The 19,896-nt window shown below is 32.3% G+C and overlaps 3 protein-coding genes across 4 annotated transcripts; 2 read left to right on the forward strand and 1 right to left on the reverse strand.

The window, feature by feature from the left end:
- Positions 1–677: 677 nt before the first annotated feature.
- On the forward strand, positions 678–1,226 carry LOC102666531 (uncharacterized). Its single transcript, XM_006586712.3, has one exon. It carries the CDS (start codon positions 766–768, stop codon positions 1,075–1,077), a length of 312 nt encoding a protein of 103 aa, XP_006586775.1. The 5' UTR covers positions 678–765; the 3' UTR covers positions 1,078–1,226.
- Positions 1,227–3,791: 2,565 nt separating this feature from the next.
- LOC102666654 (uncharacterized) lies at positions 3,792–4,484 on the forward strand. Its single transcript, XM_006586713.2, has one exon. It carries the CDS (start codon positions 3,792–3,794, stop codon positions 4,482–4,484), a length of 693 nt encoding a protein of 230 aa, XP_006586776.1.
- Positions 4,485–8,164: 3,680 nt separating this feature from the next.
- On the reverse strand, positions 8,165–11,006 carry LOC100817107 (putative protein FAR1-RELATED SEQUENCE 10). Of its 2 annotated transcripts, XM_006586714.4 has the most exons (4): positions 10,900–11,006; positions 9,572–10,634; positions 9,045–9,488; positions 8,165–8,944 (listed from the first exon to the last, which is right to left on the reverse strand). In XM_006586714.4, the coding sequence occupies exons 2-4, from the start codon at positions 10,589–10,591 to the stop codon at positions 8,333–8,335; spliced, it is 2,076 nt and encodes a 691-aa protein (XP_006586777.1). In that variant the 5' UTR covers positions 10,592–10,634; positions 10,900–11,006; the 3' UTR covers positions 8,165–8,332. The 2 variants fall into 2 exon arrangements, with proteins under 2 accessions (XP_006586777.1, XP_003534740.1); XM_003534692.5 differs by having other exon boundaries at positions 9,572–11,004.
- Between the last annotated feature and the right edge of the window lie 8,890 nt (positions 11,007–19,896).

Genomic DNA, 19,896 nt, shown 5'->3' on the forward strand with positions numbered 1-19,896 from the left:
TTTTTTAGTCTCCCATAAGTTAGCGAACTTTGTGTTTGCTTCTCGATAATTTTTTTACTTGTAATTAGAAAGCTATTAGCATTATTGATATATGACGTCACGGGTCATGGGTGTCATGTTATTACTCAATGCTCAGACACGCAACATTAGAAATCATGCAAGGCAAATATCATCGAATATTTATAATTAGTGAAATAATTAAAAGTTTTAAACTCTTAATATGTTAAATGCTATATTTTTATTTCTTAAATAATTCTTTAACAAGCAGCATCCATATAGAACTATCATTGATAGAATCATAGAACCTATTCGGGTCAGCCATAATTAGTTATGAGAGTTTGAAAAACATCCACGAAATTCTAACTTCAATAGGACTTATTATAGATTAAATAAAATAAAATATTGATAACAAATAAACCAACAACCACCCAAGGCAACATGTCCTAGCATCCCCACCCACATATTCATAACTCCCAGTGCAAGTAACAGCCAAATTTCAAACATGACATAAAATATACAAATACTAAATGCATAGCTAGACATATCGTATGGGATTCTTAATTTACTTAATTAACGCGTGTAATCCGCAGTTTTTGTCTTACACGGGTCAATGGTCATAATGATTAATGTGCATCTTCTCCTATATACACTGGTTATGTCCATGCATATTTGGTTTAAGCAAAGTACTTGTAATTAAGTTGATTCCCATCTCTTATATATAATTCTGTTTCTTATAGGAACAGAGAAAATAATAGAGGGTGAGAAATGGCTCTCAGATGGGTTCTCTACTCAGCTTGCCATGTTTTGGGGTACCCTATGAGCAACACTGAAGAAGAGGCGGAGTGCAAAAAGGGGTTGTGCCTTGCAAACAATTTCAATGAGGTTGATCAATACTACCCTTCTTCAGGGTTTCAAATGCCACTTCACTATCCACGCTACACCAAACAAGACTATGAGAGCATGGAGGAGTGGACTGTGGACTTGCTTCTTAAGCAATATGGGTTAAGTTTCAAGGGTACCCTTCACGAGAAGAGAGCTTTTGCAATGGGAGCATTCTTGTGGCCGGATCAATATTGAATGAGTTTTTCCCTAAAAGTCTTTATGCTAATAAATTGTTTGCAATGTAGACTTGTGAAGAATTACCGAATGAGTCTCTCCTCAGAGTCTTAGTATGTCATTGACGTCCCGTCCAATAATATAATAATATCGAGGGTCTCTCTTGGTTCTACCACTTTTATGCATTAAAAAAATGCTACAATATTTACTAGTTTCAAGTTTAATTTGTGTACTTGACTGTGGCATGAAACACACGAATAGTTCTCTATCTTATATTGATAATACCGTAATGAATGTGCCTATATTATTTTTCCACGCTTGTATTTGTTCTTCTACTTATTTATGTATCATAGTTATTGATTGTTTGCGTTCCTTTCTGGGGTTGATGATGGTGATACATGTCGCCAATGTGGCAGTTCTGTTTCCACAGAATGCACTATGTATGGCTAACTCGTGCTTGTTTACGCATCTGGTTGGCAATTATTGGCTTCTTGGCTAGTTTACATGTGGTGAAATGGGGGTGTGAATATATCGTAATCAAACACAATTTTTTCTATTCCTTACACGAAGAATTTCGGTATTGATTGTAAACAAAACACACTAAACCAATTACGTTGCTATTTCGCAGAAAGCGTCAATGGTGATTTGAATAGATAGACAAATAAAATCTGACCACTAAATTTTCATGTTATTTCATCTAATCATTTGGGCAGAGTTGTAGAACATGATGAGCACCCCAACTCAACTTGTGAAGAAAAAAACATAATGTCTTAAGTTATAAAATTCACTTGGAGTAAAAGAAAAACAAAGAAAGAGAAAACTCATAAATTTGATTCTATCCATTAATAAAAAATTAATAATTAATTATTAATATTTATTGATAAAAAAAGCTTAACATATATAACTATAAACAGAGACTTCCCATTTATGAACTTGTTAGGAAAGAGTTACTTGGACGCTATGGTTATATTTGTTGTGCTCGAGACAATAAGTGTGGAGGGAATTGGACAATAATGGATGAGTGTGCATGATTCAAGGACTGAAGGCTCAAATATTTGGTTTCATGGTGTGGTTGCTTCCAATGGGAGGGGTTGCATCGACGAACAAGACACGTGGTCACTTATGATAAAAAAAACTTTGGGCTAGAGAAGCTTCATTGATGATTAAACTATAATTAGTGCCTACATCCACAAGTTTTTGTAGTAGTCTATTATTGTACCCAAAATATCTCAATAATTATGGAATGAGTACGTGGTCCTAACATAGTGATCAGTTCATCGGAATAAGAACTATTACTTGCGTATTGCCGGAGAATATTTCTCCAGTTCTCTTCCCTTTGCAATGTTTTGAGTTGCCATTCTATTTATAAATGTAAGCTTTGTTTTTTAAATTGACATGTGTTACAAAGTTGAACAAGTATAGAAACAATCGTCAATATCTTTTTCGACCCTATACAAATGTGCAATGAGATCGATTTTCATTACGAATGCATTAATGCATCTTTCAATTATTTGATCTAAATATTAAAAATTTGAATTACTTAGGAAAATTTAATAATATTTTGTGTTCCACCAACATTCCTCTTATTTTTTCTTCTAAAACCAAATAAAATAAGGAAAGCCTCTTTCTTCACTTCTCTCCCTCTATTTTTTTCATTTTTTTATCTTATTTATTTGTTCGATCTCCTAGCTTTCCATTTGATTTACGATACCAAATGTATGTTCCAATTGTCAAGGACATTTATTTTACCTGGAACCCCTTCTAATTTCCTCAAGAAAATTTATAATTTTCATTAATTTTCGTTTTTTCATTGACCTTTACATATGAATAGCAAACTTTAAAACATGATTTTTTAAAAGTTTAAGAAAAAACAAATTTAAATTCCAATTATTAGAACAAATTAAAATAATAAGTTATAAACAATTTATATTGATTTTTATATATATGTTTATATACTTTATCTTATCGATAGTTAACTTTTCCTAAAATAAAAACTTAATTTAATTAATGTAGTCAAATAAAAATTAAAGACAAAAAGCATGAAACAAATGGTAACACAGAAATACTAAGGCAGGAGTTGTCGTAGCCCTCAAATGATAATGCGAAATCGGGTCCACGAATTTCAGAATGCTCACAAATTATTGAGCTACAGTACAGTCCTACGTATTGTATTGAGGGAAAACACGAAATCATTTTTTTCTTTTACCTTGCTTATATTAAGAGGTCATGACGAACAAAGGTGACACCTAGAACCTTCTTTTAATCTCTTTTCCAAACGACACAGCATCACCTCCCATTATTTACTTCCAATATCTTTTTTTTTCTTTCCAAAATAGTAATTGTCTCTTTTTAATGTCAAAGTTTGTGATTCGGAACACAATTTCTTTTTAAAAAAACTTCCAATAATCTTACCCCCGTGTAATTATGATGAGTTTTGAAAAGTTTATTGTTCATATCTTCTCGTGTCCGTACGATCCATAAAAACTAGGCCATTTGGCTAAGTTACGTGGCAACCCAATAAACCATTATTGAATTTAGGCTTAGTATAAATACATGGGAGCTTATAGTTCAGTGTTCACTCAAACATCACAGAAGTACACAGCAAGGCACAAACTATAGTAACACAATACTTATCATTTACACCAAAACCATCACCTCACACTCACGAATTTTCAATACTCAATATTTATTCTTTGTGCTTACTTTTTAGAGAAGAGTTAGCTAGGAAAGGTAGCATGGATATTCAAAATCAAAGTGAGGATCATGTCCTTAGGGAATATTATTTAAACAACAAACAGTTTTTGAAAAGAACTTGGCAGTTTGTTCTCTCAGTGTCTGTGTTTTCTGTTTTTGTTTGGTACTCTTCTGGCCTTTCCATACATCCTCAGTCCTTCAATGCCTACTTCTCCACGTGCCTTTTCTACTCCATGATCACTCACACCCTTGAGAGGAAATACATGTTTCTCATTTGTAATGGAATCCTTGCATTTGTAGCCAAAACCTCACTCAGGACGTCGAACTCTTCAGATTCTGCTGACAGCTTTGACCACCTTCAAAATCTGTCAGAGACAAAGACAACAGCAGTTTCTGACATGGTTGTTGTCCCTTTGGGAAGTTTTGAATCCCCAGAGAATGTTCCTCTTATGGTTGAAGAACAACAAGGGGAGAACAATGAAGAAGTTTCAGAAGCTGATGAAGATCAAGAAGAATCTCACATTACAGAAGAAGAGGATATCAAAGAGGAGGATGAAGAAGGAGAAGCAGAAAGTGAGGCTGAGGTTGCACAAGATTATGAACTAGAAGAAACAACAACAACAAATGAAGAGTTAGTAAATACAGAAGAACTGAACAGAAAGTTTGAAGAGTTCATAAGGAAAATGAAGGAAGAGATCAGAATTGAAGCTCAAAGACAGCTTATTGCAGTTTAGCTAGTGCATCTGATATGATAAAAGATGATGACAAGGAATAAAGTGCTTTAGTCTGTTTTCAAATAATAAACCAAAGCCTTATGGTTCTCTTTTGTTGTAATTTGCTTCCTTTAATTTGTTTGCATGTGTAGAGCTATCTCATTCCATGATTTCCATCCCTCTAGCTTCTTTCCTTTTCAGTCTGCAAAATTTATGTCATGTCATTTTTAGTGTAGTATTATTATTATAAACTGATCGTACTTCTAAGTTACTCTCGTCTTGTCTTTCATGCTTTATTTTCCCTTAATTTACTAGTTCCTACCGCGTTTCTTTTAATCACTAGCTACTTTGAATAAGCATATATGTTAATTGTCTTTTCAACATGTTTCCGTAGGTATACCTATAGAATTAAATTGAATTTGAACTTAAATATTTTTTTTAGAACAGGACACTCCAATTCATTAATATCTTTCATTTGTTTTTATCTCTTTTCTTATCATATCAGATACCTATTATATTTATCACTTTTCTTCTTCTTCTCTAGATCTATATTAAGATATGGGGTGTTATGAAACATTTTCTTTTTGTTTATAGATCACGTATGTATCTTTACTCAAAAGTCAAAATAATCTTACTCATATATCTAAATATTAACTTATATATGTTTAAATATATGTGAACTTAAATATGAATGATTATCTCAAATTGCATGAGAAAAAAAGTAAATAAAATTAGTGTCACGGAAAAGATACATCTCGATAAGAGTAATATATAAAAATTCACATTTTGCTTATCTAAGACTTTTATACATAAGTGTATAATGACATTCTTGTTCTACTTAATTTACATATTTAGAAATTAAATTAGAATTTTAATTTTTTAGGAATTTAATTATTAGTGATTTATAGATTTATGGACCAAAATAATTATTTATCCAATTATATTTTTAAAACAACTTCTAAAATTATTGAAATTTATCATCTCTCTTTCCATTAAATTACTTCTCACCTAATTAATTGATTAACTGATGTGTGTTAGTCATCTTCAGTCATTTTTTTCTAATCTTCATAAGAGAAAGAATGGAATTGTTAATTAATTTATATGGTAAAATTTATTATAAAGTATTCAGGATATTTTAGTAAAAAATAATAATTGCAAGAGATAACTTGAAAAAAGTGTTATAAGAATAGAAACAATTTTTTTTAAAAAAAAGTTTCACATGGAGGTAACAATATTTATCTGATATTATTTTTCAATATTTGTTATAAATTTTTTCTTTTTATCTCTATTGCATTAATAATCTTTTAGGACACTTTTTTTTTTAATCTTCCTTTGATGTACAAATATAATGAAATCATCACAATTTCTCATTTTTAAAATTTGTATCACGAGTCCATTTAGAGCTCTAATTAGAGAAAATATGTTATTACTGTCATGAAGTCAAGATCAATTCCTACACCCTCTTGCGTTTGCATACTCAATATTCAGCTTCAAGTTAAAGAATCCATTAATTGTAGAATGCCACCAAATTCCCTGAACACAAACTTTCTACGTGCTTCCGTTTCTGTGCAGTCAGGCTCTATGAGTGCAACCACCACCTCATATTTTCAACCTTCAGGCTCGTAAATATCGAAAAAAAGGAAGAAAGAAAAAGCAAGCGTCCATGTAGAACGTTGCACACCAAAAACATATAATACTCCTACTGTTTAGTGTTGAAGGTAGATATTTATTTGATAATTGAAAGACTTAGGAACCAATTATAAGAACATTAGGCACCCTTTTTTGTGTAACCTACTAAATTAAACAGTTCAATCAATATTAACCGATTAATAAAAAATTTCAAAAATTCATAGCCAAGAAAGTGATGAACAGTATTATTCTTTATCAACCTTTCTATTGTGAACAAATATCATGGACAGGGTCTCTCCATACTCCCATCAGGGAGGGACCCTCTTATAGTGAACATGAGGATTTGATGAATCGAACGAATCACGTCAAAGTATCATGCCAAAAATTTATCTGTTCATCCTTAATTAAAAGGAGAAATCTAGAAGGGTCAAGGACACTTGCTTGATGAGGGTGAAGCCCTACAACTTAGAAACACAGAAACAAATTATATTTGTTGGCATGTTCGAACAAATAGAAGCCTGCAATATATATATATATATATATATATATATATAATTGCCAATACCATGGATCAATACAACAATGATCTTTAACAAAATAACAACTCTGTTGAAAACTTTGTTTGAACAAAAATGACATTTGATTGTAACAAGACAAATGCACAACTCGCAGCCCTATGTTCATTCATCAATCACTCACGTGGGTCCAAATATTCAGCTGAAAAGATGGGAGGGAAAAAATAATAATTGAAGAGAATGTGGCCACTAGTTCAGATCACATACAATTAACTAGACCAATTTGGAGAAGTTGGCTCAAATTACATTTTATCATTTAGAAGAAGAAAATATATGAAAACTCAAATATTTTTAGTCACTAAGACTCCGGCAAATTAGTACTCCATAAAATTGCTTCAACAAATTAAACTAATGAAAATATGATCGCCATAGCTTGTCCAGAATTTCCCATCAGTATCCATTTGTATCATTAATGAAAATATTTTTAGTCACCGTAATTGTTAGTAATTAGTTCTTTTTTGGTCACAAGCAATTAGTTGAAAATATTAGTTATTCAGATAAATTAACTGTATTAGTTATACAATTAATAAATTAGTTGTGCCAACTTAGATGTATATAAAAAGATTTGTTATTTTACCAAATCATATTTAGTCACTGTTAACTGCGATTGGTATTAGTACAGTTCACACCTTATTTGATCTTGCATGATGTTCTATTCATTCCTCAATTTAAGTTCAATCTTACAATTTAAGACGATTGGCAAATCTGAAGTTGTCAAGAGCATCCTATATGTGATATCTCGGGCAGATCAATGTTGTCAACATTTTCTTGTTTTAATGTAGTAAATTCTAACTTCAAAAAAATGTAGTAAATTCTGCTAGTAACATTTGTGACAATGCTACATTGTGGCATCAACATTTGTCTGATAGGATTTTTTTTTCTTCAAAGAAAGACATATCCCCTTCAAAGCTAGAGAAAATCACCAATCTCAACAAAGACATATAATGAAATTTACACATGGCCTACCAACAAAAAAAATATGAAAAATCGAACTCAAGTCATAGTTAGTGTGAACAGAAGACTACTCTACCAAATTTGTTGATCCCTGACTGTCAAAGTATTAAGATTTTTAAGCACTTGAACAATAAAATTTTCTACTATTGGACTCAGGCATATATTTTGCTGGCAGCAACAAAGAACAGCTGCTAAATTCACAACAATCTTCTCTTTCGTCTTTTATTTAATCAAACAAATTGACAAGGGCATTGTAAACTAGAGTAAAATCCTTTGTGGGTTTGCTAACTGATTATGAAAGTAACATTAAGCATTTACCTCAATGTAATAGATTAAAAAAAGTCGGTGAGATAAATGAAGGTTATATTTGCCTCTTTTTGTAGTTCACAAAAATAAAAATAAAAAAAGGTTATATTCGAAAATAATAACAGAGTATGTTCATCAGCCAAATCCTTTGGCATTATAAACTTTCTTTGTTGTTTGATTACTAGTCCACGAGAAAACAAAACTGTAGGCACTAGAGCAACAAATCACATCTGAATGTACATGTAAAATAGCCCATTTCAAAATCATCTGAAAGTGTTTTTGGCATTTTCCTTTCATCACTTTTCTACATGCATTCTTTACCAAGTCACTTCTATCCATTGTATTTCGTTAAGTCCATTACAAGCTTGCATGACATATCACATATATAAAACTGAACACCCCAAACTAGTTGGCTGGTGAAACAGACGTGTTCATGCAGACTCCATCAGCCTCAGGGAGATTTCTAACCTCATTAAGAAGCCTAGTAAGTTCTTTTGTCAGTTCTTTCCGAACATAGTCAGATCGCTCCTTTGTAATTGATGATTCTTGAAATAAAGTTTCAGCGAGGGACTGATATTCTTGAAACCATTCCTCACCAATACCCAGATTATTTTGATCATCATCAACAAGTAATGAGCATTCCCGTCTCCATCTACCTAAAAAGTATTTATCAGGCAGCTGAAAGTAATTCTTTATTACAAGTACACGAAGAGCATGCCTGCATAGTATTCCTGATGATTCAAATTCCTTGCAAGAGCAATGTATCTGATCATCTTCTGCCAACCAGATTACAAGCCATTCTCCATCCATGCTTTTGAAGTGCCGGACAATATATGATCCGTTGGCCATTTCGGACGCAGCGTATTGCATTGCCAGCAATAACTCTTGCTGCAAGGCATTAAAAGCAAAAGGTGTGAGAATGCTTCGTGCATGCTCTTCAATTGGTATGCAAGTTTTGAGATGTATATATTGAGTCTCCTGGTGTGCTTGATGTTGAAAACTTGCAGAAATGCCAACCTGCAACAATATCCACAAGGGGGAAGAAAGTCATTAGAATAACAAATTAACAACTAGAATAGTGCAAGCATACAAGACAAAATACTTCTCACCAACATACCTGCTCAAAAAAGCTACGCAAACACGTATGTGCAGTGAAGATCCCTTTCAAAAATGCATCTATAGACTTTGAGTAGGCTATTGTTGCCATTTGAGCCAGAAAGTAACCTCTTACATAGGCTTGTGCCCAAGATGCTCGAACAGAATATAATAAATCAGTATGTTTGTCTGAACCAAGTTCAAACAGAGAAATCATCTGTCTCCACTGATGTTCAAATTCTTCTGTATTCTCAATGTGAAATAAGGCATCAAACTCAGATTTAAATTCTGTATACCGGGAACCCAGAGGAGGAGAAAACCAACAGGGTACCTTGTATAGAATATTCCAATGAGGAATGACATGTTTAGTTCCTGGAAATTCACTTCTAATGGCATCTCTAAGCCCTGGGTCTAGATCAGTTAGAATAGTTTGTGGACATCTCCCTCTCATGAACCGGACAAAAGTCTGTATTGAGGAAAAATCACTATAAGAGGAATATTTGCAAAATGAACAAGTAAAATCTTATACAGAGGATGCTAGCAATGAACCTGTAATGCCCATGAGAAGGATTGGGGCGTTTCATCCTGCAATAAAACACAGCCAAAAAAAATGGTTCTACCGTAGCTATCAATACCAAACCATACTCCAAAAAGCAATCCATAAGTGACCGATCGATGAGAAGAGTCAAAATAAACCACATCACCAAACATAGCATTTGCATTAACCGAGTCACTATACGACCAAGCTACATTTTCAACCTTATCATTCGCATCCACAGTAAAATCATAAACAAAGTCATCATCTGCTTCTTTCATGGCTTTGCACGCCTCAAGAAGTTCCAATACATCATTTTCTCTCTTCTCACTGAGCAATGCCTCGTTCTCTTGAACAACCTTCTTGCGGTTTTGAACAAAGTTCCTCACATCCCTTTCCAAGAAAGGCAGTTGCCCCCCTTGAATCCCCTTCTCCAGCTCAAGCATTTTCACTATCCGATGTATCGGAAACCCTGCTTTGGAAAGCAAGAGTATACGCTCTTGATCAGCCTCATGAATCTTACGATACGCGGGCAAAAGCCGCACTTGATCATCTTCCAGAAGTTCATGATTGTGCACATTACTAAACTGCACAACAAACCACTGGGAAACCCCTTCTACAACCTCCTTGGAGAGATACATCTTTGCATCGCATCCACACCTGACCGATTTCCTATCTCTATGGTGTTCTCCATTAGGCTTCTTCTTCACGGGGGCAAAGCCAGACCGGTAACAAACAAAATCACGCTTGTAAATCCCCAACTGAGGGCTAATTCTAGATCTTTCCTTCCTAATAGAGAACCCATTCTTCCTAGCAAAATTGCCATAATACTCAAAAGCATCATCATCACTCTTAAACACCATTCCAACATAGGGAGTAACCATAGCCCCAGAAGAGGCTTTCTCTGCCTTCACCAATTCTGGTGCTGCAGAACCCTCCTCAGCATCACCCTCATATGTAATATAACATTTCCAATCTCCACAAGGGCATTGTTGCCTCCGAATACATATGTTTTTCGAAGGCATGGACGCCATTTTTCCACTTCAACGGAGTGTTGAAATTACTCAAAGTTTCAAACTTTTAAGTGACCCAGAAACAGGCAGCGTTAAAAATCAAAACCAGAAACCTTAACATGAACAGAAAAATGAACTAAACCGAAGAATGTCAGAGTAAATAATTAAAAAAGATTCTTTTATACCCCAAAATTTCAAAAACAGATATTGAAATTGCCACGAGAAGCAGGTTTTCGGGTGCCAGAAACACAAGCTTAAAAATTTTGGTCTCAAAGGAAGAAGAAAAAAGTGGTTTTGAGAAAATTAATGAAAGTGAGTGAGTATCATACCAGAGAGAGAGGAGTGCAAAGAGCTTAAACCCTTGTTCTCTAGTTCATCTTGTTCCCCAACTCCCGTTCTGCTCATTTACAAATTCCGAGAATTCCACCAAAAAAAATGGAAGAAGAAAACCAATTTGATTTTAATTTTGGGCCAGTTTGGTTTATTGGGCCAAAAGAAATTCAGTTGCAGGGAAAGTAATGGGTCCATACCCGACCCGGGCCTCATCCTTGGTAAGAAGGATTTTACTATTTTAGGGTTATAGCTCACATGGCATTTTTATGGTGATGAACAAAATTTAAGTACAACTGTTGATTTTGTCAAAGAAAAAGGTGCTGTGATGTTCATTAAAAAAGATTGGTAGGAACCTAATCACGTATTTGATGACCAGTGAGGAGAGAAAAATTTAGATGTAATAATAAATAAGATAATGTGACTAGAAAAAAGAAATAGAAAGAAATATTAATGAGGTGTTTGGAACGTTGGAGTGTTCAATTATAATTACTTGTTCATCCCTAATCAAAATTTATATTTCATCTTGATGCATGCTGTTTTTGTCTTAATGATTATAATTGGCAGCAGTTATTGAGAAGAAATGTTATCTTAATTTAAAAAAATAGCATCTACAACATTTACGATGTTACTGTATCTAAGTTGTGTCCAAGTTTTGTCTAGTTTTTTTTTTGTCTAGTGTTAAATTGTCAGTTTGAGAGTTAAGGCAATGGTTTGACACATAATGATGCTATTGAATTTTTAATTAGAGCTTCCTCAAAACTCAAAAGGGAGAAAAAAGGGTTGCTCTTTTTGGATAATGTGATAGAATCTGCTCAAGGGTGCAAAGTGGATTTCAACTTTCAAGTTCCTTTCTGGATAGTTGATCGATGTACAAGATGCAACTTTCTCAGGTTCTATTCTTGTGCCATATTGGTTGTAATGTCCTTTCCTTATGTGCATCTATTAAAACATTGTTGATACGCTTGATAGTGTTCATATGGGCCCAAAAAGATGGTATAGCATAAAGTTTCATATGCATTGTAAAGTAATTTTACGTGAGAGGATGAGTCAGATTAGTGTTATCTCGGACTTCAAAGTTACTAGGATTCGTTATACAAGTGATGCCTCTGATTGTGGTAGATTGAAGAACGTTATTCCCTTTGTATGCTTTCTTAGTTAGTTCAAATGAATTTATTGGTTAATACATAAATTAGGCAGCCAAAGCATTGGTTTCTTCAATGATATATAAATAGAATTGTTTGTAAATTTTTTCTAATAAATTTCAGCACAAGAGTTTGCAGTTATGGGCATAAGAGTTTCTCAACTGCTTAGCTCAGTTCTTTCTCTACCTTGCTGAACTGTATACACTGAAAGTACATAAAGATCAATGGCAAAAATGGTTTTTCAATGAAAGTTGACGAAGAACGATATACTTGATCAAGACAAAGTTGTTAGGTAAGAGTAAGACAAATAACCTTGAAGGATGAAAAAATGAGAGAAGAAAACTTGGTTGTAAGCTTAAATGGATTCTTTTTCTCTCTAATATCTACAATACCGATTTTCCATCGTTGTTAACTCCTATGTTTGGCTGAGCTCTACCATCAAATTCTTCAATTCAGCAATTTTCCCACGGTGCTACAGAGTTCATTGTATATAAGTTGAAGGAAATGGGAAAGATCAGCCAAGAAACATTTATGTTGTGATGAAGACCATGATAATTCAGGAACTTTGACAGGAGCTAACATCAAATTTTGTGAATCTTCTTAACCCCAAACTTGCCAGTTTATGCACCAGTATATAAAATAATGACCATCAGGGCATAATCAAATTTAGTCCAGCCTAACTTCAGAAACTTTTATATTCCTCACTTTTCTTTTTCAAGAGTTAGTCAAAACTGGTCTCAATCAAATGTGACCAGGCTGAGGGTTGAGATAATGCTGATAGAAAGGGATTCAAATTTCAAATTTTGAGCCACATGCTCTTAACTATCATAATGAATCAATCATGTCCAGATTAGGTAATGCATTAAGACTTAAGTAACCAACTTATGCTTCATCAATCTAGCCTACACTCAAATATATTAACGATTTGAACTAAATATAACCAATGCTTTACTTTCCAGATTAACATTATCTGACTCTGAGATAGTTATTTGTAAAAGTGAGGAATGGACAGGATATATGTGGTGGATCGACAGATGTTTGTGTGGTACCAGCGAAAGATCAAGCTACTAGAAATTTGCAACTATATATGGTTTAAGAGTTTAAAATTGTATGTACCATCGATGTAAACAGCTTCATGCTGTCAACCAATCAGAAATTATGGTTGGTGGTATGACTTTTAAAGAAGTTATTGAAATTCAATGCAAAAATCCTTTACAATATCAGTCATATACTATTTACTCATTTTTTGAAATGTGGGATTGAAAGAAATTTGATGTGAAAAATTGAACGTGTAGCTATAGCATAGCATTACTAGGAGTTGTTTTTTTTTTCTTTTTTTCTTCTTCTTAGAATCTATAGTCTGATATTTTCCTGTCACTTGTTATGAGTGGACAGCTTATCTGAATCGCATGTGATGTGGGTGCTTCCTCTCTCACTCAAGAGGACCAAACCAGGGCAACCATCAATTCAGTCACTAAAAGCAAGGAGAATAAAGGTAAGTGGGCACAACATGCAGCACCTGAACTAAGTAAACAACAAGCACCATTTATTTGCTGTACTTGCTAGCCATATAAAACAAAGCTCGTATTTTCAATAAATAACTTTTAGAATTTAGGGATGTTGTTTCTTAACATAGCCATGGTTTTTTTTGTACCTTCACCAAACGAAGTTTTGGGGAAACTTACTCCTCAACAGTTCCATTAAAAACAGAAAATCAATTAACGTTGTAATGATGCTACAAGGCAACATGTCTGCGGCTAGTAAACAATCCTTTGTTCACCCCAAATGTTTGGTGGCAACTAGCAAGGCACATGTTCTTGGTTTTGACACAGATATGTGGTGCACATGTGCATTTGACAATTGATGCCCATTACAATAGATTAATTACTTGGAACACATAGATATAAATGCAAAGTCCAAAATTGTAAAAAATATATTAACAGTTGTTTGCAAGTGTAGGCCACTTGATGGGTAGATGCTGTCTTAAATATTTTCATGGAGGAAAAAAGAAAGTGAACAAATTCAAACGATTGTGTTCACAAGCGTTTATGGGCCACTTGATGGGTTAGATGCTTGCTAAGGTATTTTGTTAAACAAAAAAGAAAGAAAGTTGTCACTGGGAATAATTACCTAAGATGAGAGCATGGATCATAAATCATAATAATCTACATTTTGTAGCTTTCTAGCTAATTAATTTTTGTGACCATTCTAAAGGCCTTAATTTAGTTTTCCATGTAGCTATTTACTCAAAAGGCTCTTAATGAGTGGCAACCTCATACCTTTCATCACTTGTATTATCTACTCAAACCCCAAAACTTATTTTTAAAATTAATTTTTTCTATCCTATGCACCAAGTAATGAGTAAAAAAAAATTAGAAGGTTTTTGTTAGGAAATAAAGAATTTATTACATTCTGTAAAAAAAAAAGAATTTATTACATCAAAGTCATTTATTTACATAAAAAGATTACTACTTTAGTTCATTAACCCATGCACCCTGTATACAGTAAAGGAAAATTGTTTTAGAATATAGTTGTAGTTATTTTTAGCCTCTCATCTTAACTACAGAATATAACTTTCTGTTCTCTTTTTGGTGCAAGAACAAGAACCTTGTCCCCATAAAAAATACAAGTTATACTCCTCAATTGCACTAATATCAATATGTGACTAAAAAGTGGACAAACAGTAAAAAAAAAAAAGATATGCAAATCCAAGGCTCGGTGATTGAAATAACCAGGAAAGGTCCAAAAGGTAGATTTTCTAATACTTAAAAACAAAGACACTAAGACAGATTTTACCCCCCATAAGGTTGCACAGGGTTAATACCAAAACTAGCACGTTTCAGCCAGAGAGATATGACTTATGACTTATGAGACAAGGAAACAAAGAGATTAAGCTGAAGAAATTTTTGACACTCATCATTTCCTGAAGTTTATACTTGTTTATTTTCGTTCATATTGCTGTGACAATTGTTGAGCACATTGGAGAGATACAATTTTCTTTTGAGCTGAGGAACATGGAGTTTAAACCTGAAAGGTTCTATAAGCCCATCTAAACTATGCCTGAAATTGGTACACCCTTTATTCATTCATTTAGAAGTGTTTGAGCCTCTTGAGTTTGTTCTGCCCTTCCTGCTACATAATTCAAAAGTCCTTCACCAGCCTTTTCACCATGATCTTCTGTTGAGAGTTTTGAAACGCCTCCAAAGGCTATTATTGCTACTAAGAACACAGTAGTGGAGGCAAACAAAGGCCAAAAATAGGCCAGAATGGCCAGAAAGTGGGGGGCAGCATATAACAGCAAAGAAAATGATAATGAAACTACTATTGCTATGGTTATGTGGTATCTATATTGTAGAAGCTTTTCTGATATATCCATGACGCCTTCAATAGTACTTTCACTCCAAAGAGAGAGAGAGAGAGAGAGAGAGAGAGAGGAGGAAGAATGATAAAGGGGAATGAAGAGAGAAGTTGATGGAGAGGGAGAGTGTATGGTTATTTATTTATCCTCTAACGAGTTTAGTGTTGGCAAGTATTATATATTTGAAGAGATTCTCTGTTGGAAATGATGGTCTCAATGATTTTCAAAGCTTGCTTGGCCCATTTGCCACTTCTTTTTCTGAAAGGCACATATGTTTCCCAAACTCTCCTTCCATTGAATAGGTGGAGAAAGTGCACTTAGACAGGTGGTAAAGAAATTCAACTTCTATCTTGTGATGTAAATTTTTTATGTATGATTTTCCAAGAAATGATACTTGTACTGTTGTACACCTCATTTTTTGGATGTATAGGTGAAACTTAAAAAAAAGATAGATAGAAAGAATAAAGAAAGAGATTATATGTGAATTTTTTTACCAACATTTCTAATAAAATTAACAAATTAATATTTACTAAGAAAAAGAGAGCAAAGAAAAAAAAGAAACTAGTAGATGTGACAAATAATATGATGCAAAAGAAAAACAAGATGAAAATAAGATAGAAGTAAAATTAATTGCATGTTTAATATTTTCCTAATTTTTCTTGAACATAACATAATTAGATTATTAGGTCCCCTCCTCAATCTACCTATAACTCTCTTCTGCCATCACCATAATAGATAAATCCCACCACAAGGTTAACTTTCAAATGAGATAAGGAAGATGGCATTATTCTAACATCAAATCCATTTACATCAGTGTAGTGACTCTAAAGGCTCCAATGGATGGCCAGGGCGAGGGAAGGGATAAGCTTTTCAATAATTGTTTTCAGGACCAATTTGTGAAGGGCATATTAGTCATTAAATTAAGCTGATGAAATGCTTTTGGTATAGATTCTTTGTCAAATTCCTGATTGGCCGGTTTGCAGTGTCCTTTTTGGAAGTGGATGCTTTTTAATTAGAAATTTGGAATGAAGATTAGCCTTCAGGAAAGCCACAGCTTCTTATTCTTCTTTATGGTGATGTCACTGATGTGTATCAAAGAACTCATTAATATTAATCAATGAACAATTGAGAGTTATTTGAGCCAAGTTTTGTCCTTCCTTTGGATTTAAGGTTTCTTTAAACCAAACACAGTCATCACCCCCTTACCCCACGTGGGAAGTCCAGGCCTAATCATTATTTAGTGAAAAAAAAATTATAGGAAAAACTTCCCCACCGTAAAATGGTTGAAGGAAAATCAAACCTTTAACTCTTAAGAATGAGATGCAAATTTCTAAGAAAATGCAATGATATTTGTATATTTACTTTTTATGTGTGTGGGGGATTTGTACAGTTACTTAAAAAAATGAGATTTTTTAGTTACATAATGTGTGATTTATTAAAAAAAGATACATTTTAACTAATTTGTATAGTTACTTAAAATGAGATTTATGCACAAGGATGTGGTTGGTCTAGTTTATAAGAAACAAATTCATATCTTATAAAAATGTGAATTCTATTCATGTTGTAAATGATAGTTTTGATACATTTTTAGAAACTTTCTTTTATTTTTAAAATCTTTCTTGATCTTAATAAATTTTTAGAGACTTAATTCACTTAAATTTTCTTCAATTAAAAAAAATGAGATTAAGGATTTGTTCAACAAGTTATTTAACTATTTTTTAACTTTTTTTACTAGTTGAAAAATTTGTTTGACTATTTGATAAACAAGTTTTTTAAGTAACTTTTAGTTTATTTTAAAATGCTAGTTGAAGTAGTGTCTAGTTTCTAGTTTTTTATATTTATTTTCTTTTTATCCTTAAAATATTTATTTAATTTTTTTTATTACATTTTTTAAATATATTATTTATGTCATTTTATATTTTCTAGTTATTTCAACAACTAATTTTACTAAATATTTATAATTTATTTAAAAAAGTAATAAATAAAATGAATAAATATATTAAGGATAAAATAAAAAAATATAAAAAACTAAAAAAATATTACTTTAAATAATATTTCAAAAAATATTTATTATTAAAAAATTATTTAATGAACAATCAAATAAGTGTCTTTTAGTTAATAATAATTGAAATACCTCATCAACCATAATTATAGCCTTATGCATATAAAAAATACTGAACAAAATAAATATATGTTAACAACTTTAATTCAAAATATATGAAACTCTCACTCTCAGATAAGGGGTAGCCTTCAACCTCATAATGGACATGGAAATTGTGACTTCACTGACTCGGTTTGAGGTGGTAGGTAATCTTCAATCTTATGAAAGAGATAGGGACATGAGAATGTGAGATAAAGTCAAACAACAATAAATCATAAGTCAAAATTTTATTTTCCTTCTGAAAAAGAGCACAAATCTCAGACTCGTGTGGGCCAGTGGGTGCTTGAGTTGAGCCTTGGTTATTATTGTTCGGTCTGATTTGTTTCTAGGAAAGTAGGAACTCTAAGCCCACCAAAGATTTGCTTTGGTTCCACGCATGCTCTTTGAGTCCATTCAGGGAACTTGGATTTAATATCATTATCCGTTGCATCATGCAGAAGTGGACAATGAAGAAGGATGCTTCAGAAAATGAAAATGGGCTGAAATCAGCAAAAAGCCCAACTGTCAATGAATTTTTGCATCTTTCAGTGCACTTTCTAATAATAACAATAATAATTTTTTAATTGGTTGAAAGTGAAAATCTTTATACACTGCCCATAACAATTAAATAGATTAAATAATTATGCACCAATAAAGAATTTCTACATTGTTATTCAATTATAAATTATCATATATAATAATTATTTTTTTATTATAATAAAGCTTAATAAGTTTGATATGACCTATGAATCTTAAAGTAGTTATTATCAAAGTAAAAAAAATTATCATACATATTAGTTTGTGATTGAATAATAATATAAAAATACTAATGCATGTCCTATTTTCTCTTTATAATAACTTACTTAAAAGTTATACTTTACAATCATTTTTAATTGGTTGACAATAAAAATCAATTTTTTTTTTAATTTGAAAAACATCAAAGCAAACATATAATGAAGACATGGGAAAAATTTGAGCAATAAGAAAAAACTTGAGGAGTATGGACTAGTTTCTATCCAAGGATTCTAAGAATGGGAAATAATTAACATTTATCTCTCTCCTCAACAACAGTTATTACATATAATAATGATAAATAAATATACACACCAAACTTAATGTTATACAAATTGTTGTATAATATATCATTGTACATGTAGCACATCTTCTTTTTTATGGATAATTTTTTTTGTAATTATGATATTGATGCCAAATATTTATCAAAGTTACGATTAATCTTGAATCAAGTTCATTACGAGTCAGACCAACGACTTATTTATATCAAGGATAAGTTTATATATGAAAGTATTATTATTCGGGTAATTTTAGAATTATATGAAAATATTATGCAAATAAAAACCCATTAATTAGATCAACCTTGTATTATAGTTTATTTTTTTTATTTTCACTTCGCAAAATAATGTTTACCATCGAGGAGAGGATTAGGACTAAAGGGCAGTTGAGGCCATTTTCTTCCTTTCTCCTTGTTTTTTCCATGCTTTCACATTACAATTGATCGATAAAGATAAAAACATCCCTTTCTACAACTACCATTATGCATAGAGGCTTCTATTATGTATTATCTTTATCGTAAATCAATTATGTTCGAATAATCAGTAATAATATGACATGTACATGTTTTTCTTATGAGTTATGAGAGCCTGTTTATAATAATACAAATAAGTCCCTACAACTTTCACCAGATGTACACCTTAACAGACATATCTGAATGAAAATACATCTATAGATAATTAAAACTGATAACTTAAATCAAACAATTTTTAGATTGTATTAAGTAGATAGGCTTGAATATGAATATTTATTTGAGTTATCTATAAATTATATTTTTCAATTATGCTGTACGCGTCCATCCAATCGTCAATTCCCTTTGAGCAACACCTAGCTAACAGCAGACACGCCACCATGTATAATATACTATCGAACAATACATTCTAACCTTTATACATATTTTAAATTCAACTCCTTCTGTTTTTGGTTCAAGACATTCTATATATTGTAATTTGTAAACCTACCAACTAAAACCAACATAAAATATGTACCACTAAGAGAACGACTAGAAGTATCAGTGGCGGACCAACATAGCTGTCAGGGTATGCACTTACATCTCCTCATTTTTTAAAAATAAAATCTTATATTTTTATATATATTTTTTTTTATATTTATATAATTAAACCCACTGATTTTATTTTTTATAATTTATATCCACTAACTTAAGATTTTGGATCCGCCACTGGATAGCATCCCTAGCCTCTTCCATCACATCATTATCAAACCATTCTTAGTAGCACATAAATTCAAATGAGAAATCATTGAATTCAATTATATTACATCAAAA

The sequence above is a fragment of the Glycine max genome, chromosome 9, assembly GCF_000004515.6.
Source record: "Glycine max cultivar Williams 82 chromosome 9, Glycine_max_v4.0, whole genome shotgun sequence".
NCBI lineage: Eukaryota > Viridiplantae > Streptophyta > Magnoliopsida > Fabales > Fabaceae > Glycine > Glycine max.